Below are 12,927 nucleotides of genomic sequence, written 5' to 3' on the forward strand. Positions count from 1 at the left end.
TTTCAGTATGTGAAGCACAGTGATTACTCTACATGCTGGAATAGCAAACAATTTCTTGCAATAATTCTAAGTAGTTTTATTTTGTTAAAATGTTTACCGTTCATCCAGTTTATGCTGTTTTCCGATCGAATTTTCTATTTTTTTGGCAAAACTGTACCATTCTTCCGTGAAATTGTGTATTCCCAATACAAAAGGATACACCATTTATCAACTCGACCATGTGTCTTGTCTTAAAAACTAATCTTTAGGATATAACTTTAAATAAAACAGAGGAACTTACCTCTCGCGCGTGGCGTTTGTTGTTCTCTGTTAGTGAAGTGCCATCCGTCAACGAAGTATTCGCATACCCGGCGTGTATCAATAAGGTTTTCGAATGGAATGATATACATGTATAGATTTGTTGTGTGACACGCGGGTGTCAATTGACGTTTTTCAAACTAGAAAAGGACGTGGTCGGAACAATTTCAGCAAGAACAACAGGTTTTCGACGACGGCACAGCGTCTATTATTCTAAAACTGTTAAAACAGACTAGAGTGGCGTCTAAGGTGGCGGCAGTTGCTGTAAATAGCAATAACTATGTACATGATTTGGAAGACTCGAACGCACCTACGGTATGCTGCAGAGGACAATCAATGTCCAAGGAATGTTACCGATTATTATCATTACACTTATTTTGACCTGACAATGCGCGCTTACATGTGAACACATTCAAAAAGAAAATCACACATCTATGAAGCATATTGGGGTTAATGCGTTTACGTAAAGTTTCGTCCCAGATTGGCCTCTGCAGTCCGCATAAGCTAATCAGGGACGACACTTTCCACTTCAATGGTATTTTTCGTTTTAAGGAAGTCTTTTCTAAGCGAATAATTGTCGTACCAGATATGGGCTGCTCGGGCCAATCTGGGACATCACTTAACGCACATGCATTAAGTCCAGTTTTCTCAGAACGCGACTCACAAAAGTGAACGAAACACTAAACGTGCTTAGAGAAGTCGTTTGAATAGCTTGCTAAATTTATCAAGTCCGCATCCGTCGCATATTGTGGGAACCACACTTTGGCGTACAGTTTGTTGTCGCTGGTCACGTGATTAAGCGGCGAGATCTCGACTGAGCAGCTCAGAGAATGTCCGACAAGTCTGGTCTGGAGGTCGTTATCTGCAATACGCGAAATGACGAGAAGATCAATCAATCAATCAATCAATCAATCAATCAATCAATCAATCAATCAATCAATCAATCAAGCGAGCAAGCAAGCAATCAATCAATCAATCAATTAATTAATCAATTAATCAATCAATCAATCAATCAAATAAAAAAATCAAAGGATCAATCAAGGTATCAATCAAGGGATAAACCAATAAAACACACAGACATACAAAGGCGTTGATTAAATGAAAGATGAATAACAAGACTTTGAAAGAGGTAACAGCGGCGACTTGCGTGAAGACTGTAATCTTATTAAAAACTCTTCGGCATTTGTATGTTCATAATTTTAGATTTTACCCTCGCGAAATTTATAACGAAACGTACGTAACACGTTTTATAAATGACATCGCGATAGCCAAGACGCTGGTATTTTTTTGACAAAACTTAATTATAATTGTATTTATTGGTATCATAATAATTATAATTGAGCAAACAATCGCGATCATGTATAATTATTTAACATGATTAAGCGCAAACGCACATATATTTTAACCACTAATTATCTAAGTAAGGGTATATTTAGTTAATTACCGAGATATTGGGACTTGAGGATCACTTTTTCCGGCGCTTTTTCAACGTCGGTTCGTTGCGTGTGCGGCAACAGGAAACTCGAAGACTTGATGAGGTCCGAGAGACCGGAAATGTATGCCATCGCGTACTTCAGCGTGTCTACCTTGGACAACTTCCGCTCGACCGAGTCCTGCACGGGTAAGCACTTCCGCAAACAATCAAACGCGTCGTTGATCGACTTCATTCGACGACGCTCGCGCATATTCGCCGCTTTCCGCTGCAGGACCTTCCGGCCTCCCGGTCCACGTTTCATGTAGCTGCATTGGTTCAGCGGAACGTTCTCGATGTCGCTTTCGTTGGACCCGGTGGAGGCAAGCTCATCGCTGTAGGTCAAAATACAAAAAATAGTTCCTTATTTAATTCAATGTTCAAGAGACAATTTTAAGCAAACATAAATGCAACATTTTGCATGCGCCGATCCCCATAACCATACCAATTTCTAAAAGATCATAGTAAGCTGAATTGATTTTAACAATAAACAAGTGTTATTTGCGAGAAAGAACTCGAGTCAAATTAAAATTGACTGTGTTTCACCTTTTTTCCGTTTTAAGAAGTGAACATCTTTGCGTATCCTATTAAGATCTCAAAAAGATAAAACCAGAAGGACTGTCTTAAGTGTAAAACATGACTTCGAGTAAATTATGTTGATTTATTTAGAGATAACAGCTCTCCATGACTCGATTATTAATTATAATGTAACAAGTTATCTACCCTATAGGTCTTCTAGACGTACCGGATAAGGTGTCAGCAAACTGGTGGTCACGGGCTCGAACCCAACAGTGGGATTGTTCTTAACCCATTTATGCCGAGTGGATTCTCCCATCCTTCTAAATTGGATCAATTCATTTCCAAAATTAGGGATATCTGGTATATTTATTTATATTTTTAGAATATTACTTGCAGAAATTCCTTTAATCAAACAGCGCAGACCCTGTTGAGACGCCGCATCATGCGGTGTCTCATCTGGGTCTACGCTGTTTGCCAAGGCCTTTTTTTCTAAACGCTAGGCATAAATGGGTTAAGATCTCCCACATAGACACCAAGAAATGGTTCAAGTCACATAAAACCAAATATGAAGCGTTTGAAATAAGCGTAAGGCTTTCGATGCAATCGAGGTGAAATATATTGGTTTAAACTGACCTGTAGTCCGTGGAACTCTCGTAGTAATCTATGTCGAAGATGTCGTCTTCAATGCTGTACATGAAATTCTCCATTCTCGGGCAGTTGAAATGAGTCACGGTGAGAAAATCGCTCACGTCCTTCTCGCTCGCTACGAACTGCATTTTTGCTTTCTTTTTTTTTGTTTTCCCTTTTCTTGCGTTTTATTTATTGAGTTTACTGTTCTTTAGAGTAATTCTTTTATATTTTATATTAGAGTAAGTCTTTTATATTTTAGAATATAGTCCGCAATGGTGTGAGCAAAAGAAACAATGACACTACGATATGCAGTTGTTTTTGTATCGCAATTTTATATTTATTGTGTTTTTCTTTAATTCAAAGCTTCCTGTTTTCTTTTTCTTCTTGCGTTTTATTGATTCAGTTTACTTTTCTGTAGAGAAAATCTATTATGTTTCGAAGTACAATCCACGATGGAGGAGCGCAAACTTTGCATATATAGAGTTCTTGTTGTGTTCAAACTCTCCGTTTGCATATTTTAAATTGATTAAAGAAGAAGTTATCTTCACCACGACATTTTATAGCACTAAATATAAAACAAAAACTTCACATGTCAGTATCGGTGTAAGGAGCAGCGAATAGTAGCCCGAAATCCCCTTCACAGATATCTATTAATATTTGTTCACTTCAAGAGTTCTCAAATTAAATGCCTATCAAATGTCTAATTAAATTCCAATAAAACGAACCGCAAATAGTTTGAACTTGTCAATCATATTGCGTGACCCCACCTTCACATATCGAACCAACCAATGAAAGACGTCGATACGATATTAAGCGCGTGCTGGTCACGAGCCCTATGATAACAACGAATCAACGATCAAGTCGAGGTAATCCGTATTTAAGCCTCTCTGATACACAGAATATTAATTTTTCATTGTTTTCCTTCAATAAACACTAAGTCCGTGTTATCTCTGAAAGCTTCCACGATTCAAGTAGATCGTATTATTAAATAGAAAAGATCCCGTACAGTTTGCTGCCTTATCTAGAAGACGTTTAAATAGAGGTTGACCCAGTGTCACCCACAGATGTCCAATTCACAGACTTAGGTTCGAAAATCGTCGCAGAAAAATTTTCACAAATTTTTGGTGTATTTTGTAATAACTATTCCCCGACAAATTCTTCCATAAACGAAAATGAAGGCGTACAATGATAGAAAACAAGCCTAATTCTGCATCTGTGTTTATAGGTGAAGAAAATCCGCGCTCATATCATTCTTGTTAAATTACAACTTTCTAGCCTGATCAAAGTTAGTGGGAATGGATATATCGAACACAGGACAATTTTACAGGTACCAAAAATGCTTCTTCCATCCATAGATCTTAGTGTACCGGAATATGCGATACATCGGACCACAGCATACTGACGACGAATGTCACTGCAATTAAATGACACGGCAAACATACATGTGTCGTCTTCGATCGCTTTGAACACTACGGTTAAATCGATGTCAGTAATTACAAGAAATAAAATACAAGTCCAATTAGATGTCAACTGTTCAATTATTTATACTGAAAACTCATAGCGTGATCACATAAACCACAAACCAAAGATTTTTGTTTTTCATTACTACATGTTTTTCGTTATTTTTTTATCACTCTTCGTACACTGTATTTTTGCAAAGAGATCTGAAATTCATAGTGCAAACGCGGTTCTGACGCGTCGACACAAAATAAAAAATCGCCATTTCTCCATGCATATAATTTTCAATATTAAATAAAAGTTGGTGAACCTTGTAAAAGACATGCACACTATAACAATATACGTGTAATCATTCAAATCTCAGCGCTAAACGTGTTTTCTGTATGTTAACCCTTTGCATGCTGGGAATTTTGTCGTCTGCTAAAATGTCGTCTGCTGAATTTCTAAAATTAGCATTTTCTTCGATTTTTTTTTCAAAAAATATTATCAGAATAGCAAACAGTTTGGATCCTGATGAGACGCCACGTTCTGTGGCGTCTCATCTGGATCCAAACTGTTTGCAAAGGCCTTCACAATTCGGTTCCCGCACTGAAAGGGTTAAGTCATATTTTAGTTACACGCAATCATTCAACTGATTATTTCTGGTTTTACAATAGCAGTTTTTGAACCAAGGGAAAATCTATTTTTTAGTGTTACTTTAGAAACACAATAGTCATTAACTGCACCCAGCAGGCGCTTTAAATAAAAATAAAACTTTTATTTAAACATCGGTTTCTTACTAATTTTTAAGCTAACACAAGCGACAGCGCAGTGAAAGAAATGAAAGACAAAATAACCGCCGAAATTGTTACCCTTAAGCTCGTTACAAAATTCGGGGTCAAAGTCAATATTTGTCAGTTTATTGAGCCATGGGCCAATTATACCCTTAAGAGGAATAGGGGGTATATTTGACATTTCACTTAACATTGTAAATATATACCCGTGGCGAGAGTTAAGTGGATATCACGGGGAGTTTCACAATGCATTACTTGAAGAGTTAGTTTTTGCCTTTATCACATACATCTGTAATAAAAATAAATATTTTCCCAATTTTATTACGCTTTTTGTCTATTATTTTCGTTATTTAAACGATTATTCCACAAAAACTTGATCACGGCACAATAGCATAATACGTTTACGGACTCTTACCCAACAATTGCAACACAACACCAAACAGTTCGTGACTCAATCTGTACCATGAAAGAATTGCACGAACAAAGATGAGCACAGCATGTTAATTCATTCGCAACTACACACGCTTAGACATTCCGTTTCATTTAAAAATGAACCTCAATCAGGGAAAACCGGTCTTAATGCATGTGCGTTAAGTGTCGTCCCAGATTAGCATGTGCAGTCTACACAGGCTAATCAAAGACAGCACTTATAGGGTAGTTTTATTTAACGGAATCTCTTCCCCAGTTTGGATGGAAAGTGGCGTCGCTGATTGAATAGCCTGTGCGGGCTGCAAAGGCTAATGTGGGGCGACACTTCACGCACATGTATTCAGCCCAATTTTCACAGAGCGAGGCTCAAATTTAGACCAATCATATTGTAGGCTTTCTTGTGGAATCTCCATACGTTATAAATAGGACTGTCTCGCTACCGTAACCCTCGGTGCGAGGAAATTTAATTCTATCACCAAAGAGCTTTCTAGATACTATAATATACTCAACGCCTATGCCTATAAACGCTACCATAGCACTAATGCGAAGAATAAATATGATATCACCCAATTGGTGCAAAAAGGTATCATGTGCCTTCTAGTTTCAATGTCACGTGGTACCTTTTTGCACACAGGGGTCGATATGATGATATAAGATATCGTCGCCTAAGCAATTTGTCTGTTATTGACAATCTCTGATGTCATTGAACGGCAAACCAAGCTTGGAATATTTCAGACGGGTAGATTTTGCAAAGGAACAATGGTCTTTTACAAGGTATTCTCCCTTATTTAGTTGCCGTTTTCCTGGATTCGTCTAGTTACAGAACTTTTGTTCAGTAGAGGAAATTTACCCTGATTAAACTAATTACACGCATTTATGATAAATACAGAGTTGAAGCATATTTCAGACAAGGAAAATGTTTAAGAATAAACCATTAAAATAAATAAAAGTCATTTTGTTTAACAATACAACTTTTATGTTTAAAAATCTTAATACGAACTCTTTGATAGAGCAATATGGTGCTTTATTAGATACTTATTTCGAAAACAATTCATATAACCAAGAAAAGCAACCATTAAGAACAAAGCTACCACATGAACCTACATAGGTACAGAAATGCCTTTCACAGATAGAAGAAACGAAAAAACATCTCAGATTAAACAGGATACGGATTGTTATCTGCTTTCGCATCTTTTCATTTGCCGTTTGACCACAACCTTATCACATATGAAGACACAGGTTCAGTCACTACAAAGGGACACTGGTCGCGTGGCCTTTTAGCTCAATAGATTAGAACAATGGTACTGAAGTGGGCATCGATTTGAAGAAGTGTAACAAGATAACAGGTGTCTGTGTCGGGTGAACTGACCGAAATGTTGACCACCAATGCGTAATGGATAATGAAACAATGTGACGCGGTTATGAGTGGTACACAGACACACACGCGCGCGCACACGCACACACGCACGCACGCACGCATCCCAACACAAATCGTACTCAACTGTTACAAATCCATTTTTCAGAGTACAAGTTCAAGTCAAGTTTCGACAAGTCAGAAGCTAAGTGCCGATTTCCCACTAGTCTACCGAATCCAGAAGTCCACAGAAGAACGGCAATGTTCCCTCAAGATAACAGTCAACCCACGGGTCGCAATCTTTAGGCAGAGATAAGCGCGAGTTGTCAATCTAAAGGTATAACAATAAAATGATTCAACAGAAGCCACGTGGAAAAATTGCTTTCATATGTTACGTCAATGAAACAGTTTTTGGTTTCCTAAACTAACAAACATTCAAACAATTTGTGTCCAATATATAAAAAAAAGCCGAAACGATGCGAAGCGCTCAACGAAATCATGTTTATTACATGTGTACCACAGTGCGTTGAACATCATTCTAACGATATTACTTCTCGCAAATTTGTTTACGCAGCGAACGTAACTGTGAAATGTCTAAATTTGCCAATGTCATCAGCAGATTCATATAGTCAATACACGTTTCTTATATGCATGTTGATTTTACGTTACAGTAGGGTATAACATGTACATAAATTGCAAACGTTTCAATATCCTTTTCACCACTCTGAGTCCAAAGTTGGGACAACCCTTATTTTTTTGATCCGTGGCGAAGGTTTGTGAACAACTGGATTACTTGATTTTCGTTGCGCACTAGTTGGTTTTTCTTTTGAAACAATCGATGTTGACTGCGCATGCTTGGTCGCCATTTTGGATTCCTTTCGTGTGACGAGCTTCGTTTCCGACGGTAATGGCGGCGTAGGGATTTCGCTGATATCATCGTCGATGTCATCATCTGAGTGGTTGCTGGAGCAGTTTTTGCAGTGACATGACGCGCCCTCTCGCGTGATTTTCAACGTGAGGACGAGAATAAACGAAACTAGCACTATTCCGGATACTACTATAGCACCGAATAGTATCAAGTATTTGACGACGTGTGGTCGAACTGTGGTACCGGAAGTCTAGAAACAAATTAGTCGTGTTCTGAAAAAACTGGGCATAATGCATGTGCGTAAAGTGTCGTCCCACATTAGCCTGTGCAGTTCGCACAGGCTAATCAAGGACGACACTTTCCGCCTGAATTGGAATTTTGCTAAGAAGAGACTTCATTTACACGAAAAATGTCATAAAAGCGGAAAGTGTCGTCCCTGCGGACTACACAGGCTAATCTGCCGGGACGACATTTTACGCACGTGCACTATGCCCAGTTTTCTCCGAACACGACTCAAAAAATTACAAACTGATAATCTTTTGTTTATTAAAGAATGACTGTCATGAACATTTGTAAAGCGATGATCATCAAAGCTCAATTGTAACACAATTGGTATTGCAGTATTATAACAATATGCATGTCGGCAATCGATAAGACGATTGTCAGTTTTAACTTTGTCTTCTGAGTACGACACCAAACTTGGCAATAAACTACGAACTTGACCTTGAGCCGGCTTGACTGACTCTGGCCTTCTGCATAATGGTCTCTCTTATGCATTTAAAGGGGCCTTTTCACGTTTTGGTATATTAAAAACAATGAAAAAAAAATGTTTCAGATTCGCAAATTTTCGTTGTAGTTATGATTTTTGTGAGAGAACAGTAATACCCTGCTCTAAGCTATCCATTATATGCATCTTTTGACGATTTAAAAACCTGTAAATTATAAAGCGTTGCAACGCGAAACGATTGAATAATTTGGAGAGTTCTGTTGTTGTTGTTATATTTTGTGATACTACGAGGATTGCTTATATACAGTAAAAAATACATCACTAATTGAGTGAGCACGAATTGCCGAGTGGTCTAAGCGATAGACTTTTACTCCAGGTGGTTCGAGTCCCGTTGAGGGTTACTTTTTTATTTCTTTGATTTGGTTCCTGTTTTTTTTTATTGGAGCTTTTTAGATCCAATGTTTACATTAATCAATATAAAGCATTTAATGACAAAAATTCAATACATGCCAAAATCTGTGAAAAGGCCCTTTAATTACGAAGCATATGTGTAAGGCAAAATTTGACCTTAGGCCATTATGTGTCACATCGACATTCGAGGTAGGGAGCGACATATGAGTCGCGTTCTAAGAAAACTGGGCATAATGCATTTGCGTAAAATGACGTCCCAGATTAGCCTGTGCAGTCCGCACAGGCTAATCAGGAACGACACTTTCCGCCCTAAATGGATTTTTGCTAAGAAGAGACTTCATTTAAACGAAAAATGTCAAAAAAGCGAAAAGTGTCGTCCCTGATTAGCCTGTGCGAACTGCACAGGCTAATCTGGGACGACACTTTACGCTCATGCATTATGCCCAGTTTTATCAGAACACGACTCATATCGTCTCCTAACGGTTGTAATGTGTGATAAATTATTTTAAAATTGCATGAATGAAACAATTACAGTTCGGACATGCTCGGACGCGGGCAGGACTAACGAAAGCAAGCACTAACGCACGCATACACATACATTAACAATTGTGATAGCTATATCGAGCTTTCTGCAAGCGGTCTCGACAGTAAACATATTGTAAACAGTATTATATATGTGTACACTAACTAAAAAAATATATGAATTGCCGTTCAAGTAAATAATAAATCTGTTCATTTTTTTATTAATTCACAAATATATCTGTCATAGCTAAGGACGACTCCATTACAGAATTGTATTACATAGACTCTTGCACTATTTCAATTTTTAACATTTTAGTGTGACGCTGTTCTTTAAGCTAGCGACGGCGGTGTTCACGACGTCGGCACACGTTGACCATTTGTTGCAAATGATTTAATTGTGCATGATTATGTTCAGTTCTTCAGTCCGGACACGATTGGACGGACGCAAAAGCATGGGATGCACTTTAATACGTAGGTACTTATTTAACTTACAGATGGTTTTAATGTGTCTGTGCCATCTGCAAATCGCGTATTACTGTCATTCTTGAGTTCAGCTGTTGGACCTACAGAGGGGTTTAATTCTTCGGTTCCATTTGCAAATTGCGCATAACTTTCATTCTTGAGTTCAGCTGTTTGACTAACAGAGGTTTTGAAATCATCTGCAAATTGCGTAAAACTGTCTTTATTGAGCTCAGCCGTGGGATTTACAGAGTGTTTCAATTCGTCGCTTCCATTTGCAAATTGCGTATAACTTTCATTATTTGGTTCAGCTGTTTGACTTACAAAGGCTTTTAATTCATCGGCAAATTGCGTATAACTGTCTTTATTGAGATCAGCTGTTGGACCTACAGTGGGGGTAAATTCATCTGAAAATTGTGTCTTTAGGTCAGATTTTTGACTTACAGAGGATTGTAGCTCGTCTGTTCCGTCTGCACATTGCTTATAACCATCATTCTTGAGCTCGTCGGCTATGCACCTACCAAACCAAAAAAGACACAGTGGTTACAGATTATATTTCAAACGCGAGTGTGTTTTTTGTGTAGAATTCTTCCTTGTTGAAATCAATATTTTAAACGTGCGTCTATGACATGAGGCCGTGCGCAAGTTAATGTAGTATAACAAGATTAACTTTTCCTGCCATCTGAACATGCGTGATCTGTTATTTTTGTAAAAGAAATTACTGAATACATTTCATGAATATACCGCCCCTGATTTAACCATATGATTCCCATTTACATTGCCATGAACATTTTAAGTCTTTAGTTGGATTCCACTTAAGAAGCATACTATTATAAACATTTAAGGAAGTATGATTACTAAAAGAATGGAATGAGCATTACTAGGCAGCAGTATTCTTTTGCCGCATTCAATCAAAGTCAATTTACATCTTCTAATATCCCTATTTATGTTTACCTGTCAACGTCGCACATATATCCCGTGCAATTCGCGTCCCTGGAAAAGCTTGTGATCAGCAATTCAAAGCCTTTTCCTTGAGTTTCTGAATTGGTTTGAAACTGGACTTGTATCTTCTCTGTTTGAAATTCTATGTCTGAAAATGGTATTGACTGAACAAATAGTGCCCAACGTTGTATTTATTTAAAAAAATCTGAAATTGACATTCATTACATGCTCGGGGTTCGGAGTTTCTAAAAAAAACTTCTCTGGAAAATCTATCTTTTCAAAAAGAGGATGATAGAGGTGTAGGTCTAACTTTCGCATTGTGAGTTCAAACATGAGTTGTGAAATATTAATATTAATTTCATTTTTCGAGAGAAAAAAACGACAAACATGTATACTAAATGCAATAAACTATAATCATTTACATACTTGATTTGCTGCAAACTGTGGTGTTCGAACCATTTTCACTTTTCCCTGAAATGAATTGTGCACTGAATTTTAACTTTCTTATCTTAGTATTGAGCTCTAATTGCAGACCGCCATCTTTTTATAGATGGGTATACTTTGACATAAATGTATTGTTTTATTAAGCTATTTCAATGCTTAAAAACGATATGATAGTAAATCTTTATTACTAGTATTTAAGTAGCTCATGCTATACATGCAGATTTACTTATTATATTTTCGACTTGACTCCATGATCATTATTTTAGTACACGCACCGAGCTCAGTAAAGATGACTTTGTCCTCCGTACAATTAGAATCTTCGAGGTCCAAAAACGTGAACACCGCAAAAATAAAATTTCCTGTGTAAAAGAAAAGTACATATTTCTGTACACACTGGAAACAAACTCATGCTTACAATTTATAAAAATAAAATCAATTATAATCATGATCGACAAAATGATTATCGCCGTCGGTATTTGTAGTCATTATTATCATCATCAACATCATCATCGTCGTCGTCGTCGTTATCGTCATAATCATCACAATCATCATGATCATGATCATCATCATGATCATCATCATCATCATCATCATCATCATCATCATCATCATCATCATCATCATCATCATCATCATCATCATCATCATCATCATCCTCTTCTTCTTCTTCTTCTTCTTCTTCTTCATCTTCTTCATCATCTTCATCAACATCAAACACAAAAAAGCTTCATTTACATTATGAACATAATTATCATTATTATTTAACCGAATATAACCCTGCATACCTTGTTGTACTTGGACTGTAACATTGCAACTTTGGTCCGGTAAATATTCCGAGGTATTAACGGAGCGGCCGGCAGTGGGATGCGAGTGCAGAATAATGCCCGTCTCAGAATAAATCAGTTCGCCACAAGCCTCATCTGGTCCTTCTTGTAACACGTAGATAGGAATCGAACACATTGAACAAGGAAGTGCAGTTAAAATTGCTAACAATGCAATTATTGTTCGCATTTCGACATTCAGCATACGTTTTATGTATCCGGTCCGACTTGTGTTTCTGCTACATTTTCGCGCAAAAAAGATGACGTCTTAGTACAAATGACGTTACAACAGTCATTATAATGATAAGATTTCGAAACGTTATTTTTGTAATAATTAATTCACGAACACAATTAGCATTAATGATAAAATGAGTAGAATCTTTTTTTTAATTTATATGATAACCATTGCAGAGATCATATGCTCTATCACATTATTAAGAACACAGAAATCTTAGACGAGTTTGCATTCAAAACCTGTTGTGATCATTGAGTGCAAGACACCAAACAATACAATGAAATAACACGAGTATAGAAAACGTGAAAAACAAACACTTCAAAAGATAATCGAAAGATAAAAATAAACTAACATGACATTTGAAAGCTAAAGGAATGAAGACAACATTTAATCGCTGCATCTCTAGCTAATGTTCTTCTTAGTGGCTTGATAGAGAAACAATACGAAGACTAAAATACGGATATCCAAGAGCGCTAGCTCACGTCTAACAAAAAGAAACAGTGGAAATCACAGTAGCCTCCCTGTTACAACATACATTTCCATGAACTTTACGTTGAGTTAAGTGTT

General features: G+C 37.2%; 2 protein-coding genes and 1 long non-coding RNA gene across 4 annotated transcripts; 1 reads left to right on the forward strand and 2 right to left on the reverse strand.

Moving 5' to 3' along the window:
* Positions 1-867: 867 nt before the first annotated feature.
* Positions 868-3,909, reverse strand: LOC127855622 (pancreas transcription factor 1 subunit alpha-like). The gene is made up of 3 exons (XM_052391372.1): positions 2,921-3,909; positions 1,742-2,103; positions 868-1,159 (listed from the first exon to the last, which is right to left on the reverse strand). Exons 1-3 carry the CDS (start codon positions 3,061-3,063, stop codon positions 978-980), a joined length of 687 nt encoding a protein of 228 aa, XP_052247332.1. The 5' UTR covers positions 3,064-3,909; the 3' UTR covers positions 868-977.
* Positions 3,910-3,993: 84 nt separating this feature from the next.
* Positions 3,994-7,295, forward strand: LOC127855623 (uncharacterized). The gene is made up of 2 exons (XR_008037604.1): positions 3,994-4,244; positions 7,101-7,295. It is a non-coding gene; the product is annotated as an uncharacterized LOC127855623 (long non-coding RNA).
* Positions 7,296-7,412: 117 nt separating this feature from the next.
* Positions 7,413-12,398, reverse strand: LOC127855621 (uncharacterized). 2 transcript variants are annotated; one of them, XM_052391370.1, is made up of 6 exons: positions 12,090-12,394; positions 11,580-11,663; positions 11,287-11,331; positions 10,873-11,008; positions 10,363-10,435; positions 7,413-8,049 (listed from the first exon to the last, which is right to left on the reverse strand). In XM_052391370.1, exons 1-6 carry the CDS (start codon positions 12,328-12,330, stop codon positions 7,648-7,650), a joined length of 981 nt encoding a protein of 326 aa, XP_052247330.1. In that variant the 5' UTR covers positions 12,331-12,394; the 3' UTR covers positions 7,413-7,647. The 2 variants fall into 2 exon arrangements, with proteins under 2 accessions (XP_052247330.1, XP_052247331.1); XM_052391371.1 differs by lacking the exon at positions 11,580-11,663 and having other exon boundaries at positions 12,090-12,398.
* Positions 12,399-12,927: the final 529 nt, after the last annotated feature.

Source organism: Dreissena polymorpha, chromosome 13, assembly GCF_020536995.1.
Source record: "Dreissena polymorpha isolate Duluth1 chromosome 13, UMN_Dpol_1.0, whole genome shotgun sequence".
Classification (NCBI taxonomy): Eukaryota; Metazoa; Mollusca; class Bivalvia; order Myida; family Dreissenidae; genus Dreissena; species Dreissena polymorpha.

What these genes read in the sequence shown, in the direction of transcription:
- LOC127855622 (XM_052391372.1), bottom strand. Translation starts at nt 3,063, where the DNA reads ATGCAGTTCGTAGCGAGCGAGAAGGACGTGAGCGATTTTCTCACCGTG. An exon ending in GAGAGTTCCACGGACTACAG is followed by an intron (nt 2,104 to 2,920) that starts GTCAGTTTAAAC and finishes TTTGACCTACAG; the next exon opens with CGATGAGCTTGCCTCCACCG. An exon ending in CCTCAAGTCCCAATATCTCG is followed by an intron (nt 1,160 to 1,741) that starts GTAATTAACTAA and finishes CGCGTATTGCAG; the next exon opens with ATAACGACCTCCAGACCAGA.
- LOC127855621 (XM_052391370.1), bottom strand. Translation starts at nt 12,330, where the DNA reads ATGCTGAATGTCGAAATGCGAACAATAATTGCATTGTTAGCAATTTTA. An exon ending in TATATGTGCGACGTTGACAG is followed by an intron (nt 10,436 to 10,872) that starts GTAAACATAAAT and finishes TTGGTTTGGTAG; the next exon opens with GTGCATAGCCGACGAGCTCA. An exon ending in CAGACGAGCTACAATCCTCT is followed by an intron (nt 8,050 to 10,362) that starts GTAAGTCAAAAA and finishes ATTTGTTTCTAG; the next exon opens with ACTTCCGGTACCACAGTTCG.